Genomic DNA, 8,647 nt, shown 5'->3' with positions numbered 1-8,647 from the left:
GCAATACACACACACACACACACACACACACACACAGACACGCACACAGGGTGCTCTCAGAAGGAAGGGGACAAAGAGAAAGAAATGATTTGTATCTTGCAGGAAATAGATTCTCTGCACTAGCCGGTCTCCTGTCCTCTATTCCACACTATGGATTGTGGGCAATAAATAAATATCAGTGAATTTCATATCAGTGATTTTATCAGAAATAAATATCAGTGACTCCTATGTGTCAGCAGGCAAACCTGTGCCTGATACTAGGAATACAAAGTATCACTTGAGTACCCACTGGGTGTGAGCAGACAAACCCTGAGTCTGGTACTGAAAATACAAAGTATCCATGAAGTACCTACTAGGGATCAGCTGACAAACATTGAGTCTGGTGCTGGGAAGTATCTACTAGGGGACATCAGACCAACTCCTGAGTTTGATGCTGGGAATACAAAGTATCACTGAAGTACCTACTAGGAGTCAGTTGACAAACCCTTAATCTGGTGCTGGGAATCAGCAGACACTGAGCCTGGTGCTAGGAATACAAAAATCAGAGCCTTTCTCTCAAAGAACTTCCATTCTAATGAAGAGTGAAATAAGGACAACAAAAGAAATGGAATCTGTCCTCGATGTTTTCTTTGGAGCAGGTAGAACACAGGTGGGACAGCCCATCTGCCTCAGCAGCCGGGATGCTGGTGGAGGGAAGGCTGGAGAATATGTGGCTTATCATTTGGAAAGTGAGTCAGTTCAGAGCAGCCTCAGATGGTTGTGGGTAGCTAGGGCTTGCTTTCTTGCTCACCCAGAAACTGGAAACAAGTGAAAGTGAGGTATGTTATTATCATTTGTGTTCTAATAACTGGCTGTGTCTGAGGAGACAGTGAAAAAAGTGACAGAAGAGATGGGTCCTTCCTTCCCCTCCCCAAGGTTACAGGAAGTGGGAGGCTAGTAGCCCTGTAATCTGCTGAGTGAAGCCTTGTCACGTCATGTTTCAGCCATTCCTCCTCCACCCCCGAGCCTTAACATGCACCAGGAAACTTGCCAGGGAGATCTGCGTTCAAATCTGCCTCTGACCCAGTTAGACAAGTCACTAAGGGTGACTTTGCGTGCTGCAGACCCTCTTTACAAGGAAGGATATGTTTCAGAGAAGGTGCCAATCTGCATCAGGAGCAGGCATTTCCTCATCTGGGAGGCCTCTGTTGCAGTGAAATCGAAAGCTGTTCCCATCCTTCCTGGTCCAACTTTAGAACCCGGGAGCTGGAAAGGATTTTAAAGATAATAGTTCCTACTGTTTCTGTTTAACAAATGGAAAGAGCCTTATAGCCAAGAGAAGGAAAATGACCTGCTCCAATTCCCATAAAGAGGTTGTGTCTGCAGTGGGAGCAGTTCTCTGCCGTCCCACCCTTCCTTCCCTTTTACCTCCTTCTGTCCCCAGGGTGCTGCTCTGCCAATGGGATCCCATGGATGTGTCGTCCATCCTGTTGAAAGATGTACTTTCTGGAAATGGCGAAAAGAAGACCTTGGATGGTGGGAGATTCGGATGCTGGGGGAGGCAGCTGGGGAAGATATTTCTGGCTAGAGGGCACTTGCGTAGCAGTCACTCTGCCCCCTTCTTTTGTCCATTCGTTGTCCCCAGTCTCCAGAAGCAAAGCTAACAGTTTTGAGTCTGGATCAGACCAGAGCAAAGGTTATTCACTCCGGGTCCTTGAAGTTGCTTTTTAAAAGAATATTTTGATGACTGTATTTCAATATACTTGGTTTCCTTTGTAGTTCTATGTATAATATTTTTATGCATCTAACCCATAATTCCAAGAAGTCCAGAGGCTTCCCCAGTCTGCCGCCAATGGGAACCGTGACACAGAACTCCTGGACTAGAGGCTGCTGAGGGTCTTAGGAATCTCTTTTGATTCTCTTTCTTTTTGTTGAAATAACACCAGTGGTGGGGCTAAGGCTTTCCTTGGCTTCATTTCAGATCTCACAGGTCAAAGCACCTTCCCCTTCACTTAACATTAGGAGCAAACCATAGTTTGTCTCTATTTGATTCTGGACCCTGGATCCGCTAGGTCTTCCCTGACAGGGATCGCAAAGCGAAAGGCCACATTTGAAAGTGCCTGATTGGGGTCCCTTGCGAGGTCTGCGCGTGCCCCCAATCCGGGCCCCACCGCCAGCTCCGTATCGCCGCTCTGGGCCAGGAGTTAGGGAACGGGCTCTGCGAGGGTTTTTGGAAACGCTAAGAGAGGCTTAGGTGACTGCGACTCTTCGGTGAAAGGCTTCGTTGGGATGCTTTCCGGGGGGAAGGCCCCGCTCCCAAGCTGGCAAATTGCTCACAAGGGGACGTTTGCGCTTCGTGATCCCCGGCGCACTGACGGAGTGCCGGGAAATGGGGGTTTTCGTGGCGATCAGAATCTTAGCAAAAACTAAGGCTGGGATGGTGCAAGAAGGACAAAACTAAGGCGGGAAGCGTGCGCAGAAGCGGCCTCCTGGGGAGGATGAGGCTGCTCCGGGTGGTTCTGCGGAGTCAGTGGCCACGAGCCTCCAAGCAGGCTGCAGCTATTGACAGCAGGAGGAACCACGATTCCAGGGGCTCCCGGGGGGTGGCCTTAGCCATGGCAGAGGGAGGAAGGGGAAAGAGGTGGGCTCGGCCCAGGGCAAGGCGAGAAGGCTGGGCACGGGTGGTCGGAGGGAGCGGAGCCAGCCTTCCGGCGCCCCCCTGCCTCGGCCAAGGGGAGGCGGGGAGCCTTTGGGAAGTTGGGGAGGTGAGGGAGTCAGGCCCCGGCTGATTCTGTCCCTCCCCCTCTCCCTCCCCCATCTCAGTCAAAAGTACTCAAGTTACAGGTGCAGCTGGGCTGGCGCTGCAGCTTATTTCTATTGCGTAGAAGGCACCTCCCCGAACACCAGTCCCTCTCCTTCTCCCCACCCCCACTCCCAAAGCCCCACCCCCGAACCCGAACTCTGCACTGCCCGGCCTGAGGCGGACTCTCCGCCAGCCACACAACTGGAGGCCCGGCGGCAGGCTGGGGCTCTCGGGCCGCCACTGGGCCGCTTCCCGGGATGCTAGGACGCGGGCACGCGGGCACGTTGGGACGCCGGGACGCTGGGACGCTCCTGGGATGCTGGGATGCAGGGATGCTGCTGGGCTTCGCATCGGGGCGGCTCCGTCAGGGCTCTGATTGGCCGCCTCTGCGCCGCGCTCGGCCAATGGAGTCAGCCGCCTGGCCCAGCTCTTCACTTTCCTCCTGCCCAGCGGAGGCTGTGCGCTCTCGGGGGCTGGGATTGGCTCAAGGAGCTGGAGGGGGCCGAGCCCGCCTCGGTGTCTGGGCTGGGCCGCCGCCGCCGCTGCCGCCGCCCTCAATGTGAGCCCGCTCCCTTCCTGGCTGGCTGGCTCCCTCCCGCCCTCTCTGGTCTGTCCTACTCCCAGGCGGACTCGGGTGCGGGAGCAGGCTCCGGAGCCGAGGGTTTCCCCTCCACCCCCTCGCACTCTCCCCCGCTTTCCCCTCGTCACCCTTTCCCCTCCCTCCATCCCTCCCAGGTAACCCCCGTCCGACCCGGACCAGCCCCTGCCCGCGCACGTCGCCGGCCAGACGGTCAGCCTCCGAGCGCCCCGCGCCGGTCCAACAGGCGGTGCCCTCCTTCCCGGGCCAGGTGAGTGTCGCCCGGCTTCTCCCGGGGCCGCGGGGCCGGGGGGCCGCGGGGCCGAGCGGAGTGTGCGGCTGTGTCCGGGTGCGGGGATCCGGGGTGGGGGGAGCCCACGGGAGCGAGGTCGGGGGACGGCGGAGCAGGCGGTTTCCCCACGGCTTCCTCCCGGGGCCGCGAAGTTCGGGACCCCCTGGCTTTCCCTTTCCCCGCAGCCCCCCCCCCCCCCCGGCTTTCGGGCGGTCTGGTTTCTGGCGGCCTCCTTCCGAGCTCTGGGACTTGGGAGGAGGGGGCGGCCGAAAGTAGTCTGGTGAGGAATGCCCCCGTGCCGAGGCTAACCCCGAGCGGGGCTGAGAAACTTTGTCCCCAGTTCTCCGGTCCCCCTCCCGCACAGGGCGGGCTCCTGCCACCTCCCGCCGGGGGCGCAGCCACCGAGGCTGCTCGAGTCAGGGCTCTGGCTTTTGCCGAGGCAAGGCTAGGCCGGACGGCCGGGGCTCTGCCCGGGGAAGGAGCGGCGCCCTGCGCGGGGGGCACGGGCTCCCGGCTAAAGCCCGCGGGCCCCTTCCTAAAGCAGGGCTGCCTTTGCCTTCAGGCGGGCGCCGTCTTCTGGGCTCCCGAGAGAGAGAGCTCAGCCACTCAGTATCGAACGCCAGGTAAACAGGGCCAGCGCTGGGGCTGGGGGGGGGGGGCGCAACTCGGGAGCCTCGGAGATGCCAGGAGGCCTCTGGGCAGGTGGGGGAGGGGACGCTGTGCCTTCCCGGCCCTGGCTGGGATCGGTCTCTTCCCCACCTGACCAGGGCTCCACCCCGCCCTCCCCGATGAAGCCCCATAAACACAAGTGACTCCCATGCTAGGCTCGGAAGTGAGGCCGGCGGGAGAGGGCTCCATCGCGACGTTTCCCCGACAGGGGAAGGGAGGGACGCTGGAGCGCAGGGGGACACAGATGCTCAGGACTGCCTTCCATCTTTCCTTCTCAGAGCCAGGACGAGGCGTCTCAGGGCAGGGCCAGTGAGAGTTCTAGCACCGGGGCCGTTAGAAACCCGAAGTGGAGCTGTCACGGGCCGTAAAAAGCATCAGCTCGCTCGCCTTGCCTTTCAGGCTCAGGAGGCTAAATCAGTCCTGGAGGGGAAAAGGAGCCAGGGAGCCTCAGAGGAGACTGAATCAGTCCAAAGTTTGGGGGACTTCCTGGAGTGGGAATGGGAATTGGATGGCTTTTGTGGAAAACGGCTTTTGTTTCCTGTTCCTCTCCTAGTGAGTGTTCTGGGGTTGCTCTTTTCTTATCCGAGTAGTGAAAGGTAGGAGGAAGGGAGCTTTTGCTCCATCATATCCAGCCATTAGACAGAGGGGGAAAATGGCCTCCTTCTTTGCTTCCCTTCTTCCCTCTGGAGCCTTCTTTGAATGATACCAATTTGTGTGGTAGTAGCACCCTAGCTTGTTGGAGCTTTGAGCTGCGATGGAGAGGAAAGCTTAGAAATGGCCGTCCAAGACAGTGGGATGGCGTCCTAGGTGCAGGCTGGCAGCAGCCATCCCTCCGGTAGTTTGTCACCAAAAGGTACTGATTTCCAAAGCAGCGAGGAACTCGAGCTTCTTGCAGTAATGGTGATCTAAGCTGCTCCAGCGGACTCGGCCCTGACGGAAGAAGAGAGAAATAAAAAGGCAGCAGTTTGATAGTGGGGCCCAGACGAATAACTCCCTTCTCAGCCTCTGCAGACAGGTAGGATGTGGAGCAAGGCCACCAAGAAAGGGCCATCTCGCGTTAAGAGTCTGTTGTATGCTCATCCCTGACAGCGACAACTGGCCACTCTGTGTTCTGAATGGGGAGGCTTTTTAGAGACCAGCACCCGGGCCCTGTGGGCGATCTGCAGCTCGGCTCCGGCGTGGCACCCCATCCATGCGGTTAGGGGAAAGCGCTGGTGACCTTTCCGTTGGCTTCAAGGGCGTGCCATTGGCTTGTGTGCATTCTCTAGTTTTCTTGAAGCTGGGGCTCCGGGAAACAGGAAGCCGAGGGGTATCCAAGACCAGGAAAATGTTGGCCACCATGTGGGCTTTCCTTTCCTTGAGGTATTGGGATGGAGCAGCAGCTGCCTCCTCTCTGTGGAAGGAAGGATGGGCCCTCCCACGGGGGCGGCCTGTGGGGTTTGAAGCTACTAAGACCAAATTTTCTGCCAGGAGTCCCTGGGGAACTGGAGGAACATTTCAATTGTCGATAAGCCTGAGATCGGTGGTCTTGCAGCTGCCATCGTGAAAGATGAGGGGTGGATGTTGTGGAGGCAGAACCTGAGATGGGGCCTCTCTGGGCTGTACTTAGGTCTCAAGGTGGAAAAAATCGAAAGCCTTGAAGGGACAAACCTTTCTAGTCACCGAATCTGCTAGAAAGCTTTTTTTTTTTTAATTGTAATTTTTGTTCTTAATCTTAGCCGTGTTTCTGCTTCATGATGTATAGCAGGCTCTCCTTCTGAACAGACTCCATTTCATGAAAGTTCATAAAAGTGGTGCTCATTTCTGGGCGGGGCGGGGTGCCAGGACTGCTGAAAGCAAGCCTTCCATACAATGAAGCCATGCTACAAGAGGCCTGTGCCGTCACTCCATTGCAGGAACCCTGGAGTCATACAGGCCACACTCTCCCCTCCTTATGAGACCCCAGGGCTTCCCCTTTGCAAGGCAGGGCCTTCCCCTTCACAGGAGGGCTTCAGAAGGAGGAATTCATGTCAGCCAAGTTTCCCCTCAGGATTCTGGGCCAGCGCTGGGTGGGACTGGAGTGCATCTTGGGGTGTTTTTGTGATTCCTTGATTACCTAAGGGTGAGCTCCTTCTGAGGTCAATCTCAGTCCAATGCTGCAGATGGAAAGCCCGGGGAGACTGAGGGGAGCTGGTGATTGCCGGTTGTGTGGACTCCAAAGGAGGGATAACTGTCTATGTGCGGGCGCCTATGGATGTGATAGAATGTCACACTCCAGTACGCCATATTCCACTCTAGGCGAGCCTGCATGGGGGGGGGGGGCACCTAGGGATGGAGAGCTTGTATCTGGAGAGGTGTTCTCTCTGCACACATGTACATGTGCTTCTGTGTGGACACACACACACACACACACACACACACGGCCTTCCTCCCGGCTGCTGCTTTTCCTCCATGCCTTACTGCCACTTTCCCTATATGTGCAGAATGACTGGCCAGTTGTCTCCTCATTAAGCTGTGAGCCCCTTGTGGTCAGAGGGCAGTATCCTTGCCTTTCTGTGCTTACCCAATACTGAGCACAGCCTCTGTCTCTTTCCCCTTCCTCCGGGAGAGGTCCCCCAGCCCTTTCCCCTTCCTCCGGGAGAGGTCCTCCAGCCCTTTCCCCTTCGTGGTCCTCCTCTGTGCTCTGGTGGGTTCCACCTCCAGATCTTTGCATCCACCTTTCCTCCCTCTCAGGCTGGTCTTGTCAGCCCACTGGCATTGCCTGTTTGAGTTAGCAAGATTGAGTCCCAGCAGGGGCTCCCGAGTATGTCTGAGCCGGGCCGGTGGACGGCAGATTGGATGTCAGGTGGTTTGGGAGCCCAGTGGGACGCTGGGGGAGATGCTGCCCATTGCTAGTGTCCCTTCTGGAGCCAGCTGGGGTCACCTGACATTGTTTTTAAAAGGGACAGGATGCCCCAGGGGCCCTTGCTCCAGGGTCTAAGAGAGAAGTGAAGCATCAAGTTCCCCTTCCTCCCCTCCCTCCTGGCCTCTCCTGAGCCCACAGTGAGCAAGGGCAGGCCCAGCTTTGGGGTACAGAGGGATCAGGCCGGCTCGGGCTCACTTTGGGCTTCTGGTCACATAGGGGAGACATGCCATGCACACAAGCACAGGGCGTGACAGACGGGCCTTGCCAAGAAACGGATTGGGGTTTTAGACGAGGGAAATTCTTAGCAGGAGAGTCTTCGATGGCAGGAGGGCCAGGGAGGGCAGGGCCCTCTGCACGGAATGTTGGGGAATGGAAGATAAAGGAGCTGAAAAGCAGGAGTAATACTGGAGGGAGGAACCAAGCACAATAAAAAGCCCTTTTTTCTCACTTAGTAGCATTTTATTTTTTCCAGTTACATGTAAGTTTTCAGTTTTATAAGATTTTGAGCTCCAATTTTTTCCTCCCTGCCTTCCTTCCTTTTTCCCCTCCCCAAGACAGCAAGCAATCTGATAGAGGTTCTATATGTACAATCAGAAAAGGCTTTTATTAAGCACTTATTGTATATAAATAGAAGCCACAACCTTCCCCAAGATCTCTCAGTCCAAGAGCAAGGGAAAAAAACAAAAAAGAAGAAAAGCCTCAGTTACAGTATAGACACTGAGGCCCAGAAGTCCAGAGGGGGAGGCTGTGGAGTAGACGGCAAGGCCCAGGGCTCTTAGGTCATGCAAATCTGGACCAGGTTACGGTGCTGGGAAAAGGAGGAGGGGAAGATCTGGAGGGCCTGAGGAAGCAGTGGCTGTTGGGTCAGTCCTATGGCCCGGTGGCTCCCCATCTCATTGGAAGAAGAAAGTTAGAGGTTCTGGGAGGAGTCAAGCAGGACGTGGGGAGGATGTGCCCTGTGCCAGATCTTCCAGCTGGCGGGAGAATCCCGTGGAGACTCTGCTGGGGGTAGCACTGAGATAGTGAAGAAGGGATGCAAGGCTGGGGGGAGCAGGTGCCCCCCTCCTGTCCTAGATGTTCTGGAAGGGTCCAGGCCTTGGAAAGGAGCGAGGGGGAGGGCAAGAGAGGGAGGATTCCTTTGGACAGTTAGTACCAGCTCATGGAGGCCCTGAAAACACTAAATGGATACATTTAGAAGCTCTTTGGGAGCCTTGCAGAGGTTTGGCATAGGCAGGGATGTGATTGGAGTTTTGCATTAGGCTGATTAATCTGGCAGTATTAGGAGGGACTGCAGAAGGCCTGGAGGCAGGGAGCCTAATTAGGGGGCTATTACAGGAGTGCAGGAAGGAGGCAAGGATCTGAAGTGTGGGGGTGGCCAGGGGAATGGAAAGCCGGGACTGAAAGGACTTGCAGGGGACGGAATTGGTGGAATCCTTTCTCTTC

The 8,647-nt window shown here is 56.3% G+C and overlaps 1 protein-coding gene across 18 annotated transcripts in view; it reads left to right on the top strand.

Annotated features, from left to right (window-relative positions):
- The first annotated feature begins 2,864 nt into the window (after positions 1 to 2,864).
- The window catches only part of PCBP3 (poly(rC) binding protein 3), a 298,571-nt gene continuing 292,788 nt past the window's right edge, over positions 2,865 to 8,647 (top strand). For 5 of the 18 annotated variants that reach the window (XM_031968308.1, XM_031968309.1, XM_031968305.1 and 2 more), the window contains exons 1-2: positions 2,958 to 3,341; positions 3,518 to 3,630. Coding sequence is in view for 1 of the 18 variants with exons in the window: in XM_031968320.1 (XP_031824180.1) it covers positions 3,107 to 3,341; positions 3,518 to 3,630 (348 nt within the window). In the remaining 17 variants the exon portion in view is untranslated. Of the gene's footprint in view, positions 3,342 to 3,517; positions 3,631 to 8,647 lie in introns of those variants that run through there. The other 13 variants (XR_004234123.1, XM_031968316.1, XM_031968310.1 and 10 more) reach the window with 11 other exon arrangements.

The sequence above is a fragment of the Sarcophilus harrisii genome, chromosome 4, assembly GCF_902635505.1.
Source record: "Sarcophilus harrisii chromosome 4, mSarHar1.11, whole genome shotgun sequence".
Classification (NCBI taxonomy): Eukaryota; Metazoa; Chordata; class Mammalia; order Dasyuromorphia; family Dasyuridae; genus Sarcophilus; species Sarcophilus harrisii.
The sequence above is the reverse complement of the archived record's forward strand: the minus strand, read 5'-3'. Positions and strand labels throughout refer to the sequence as shown.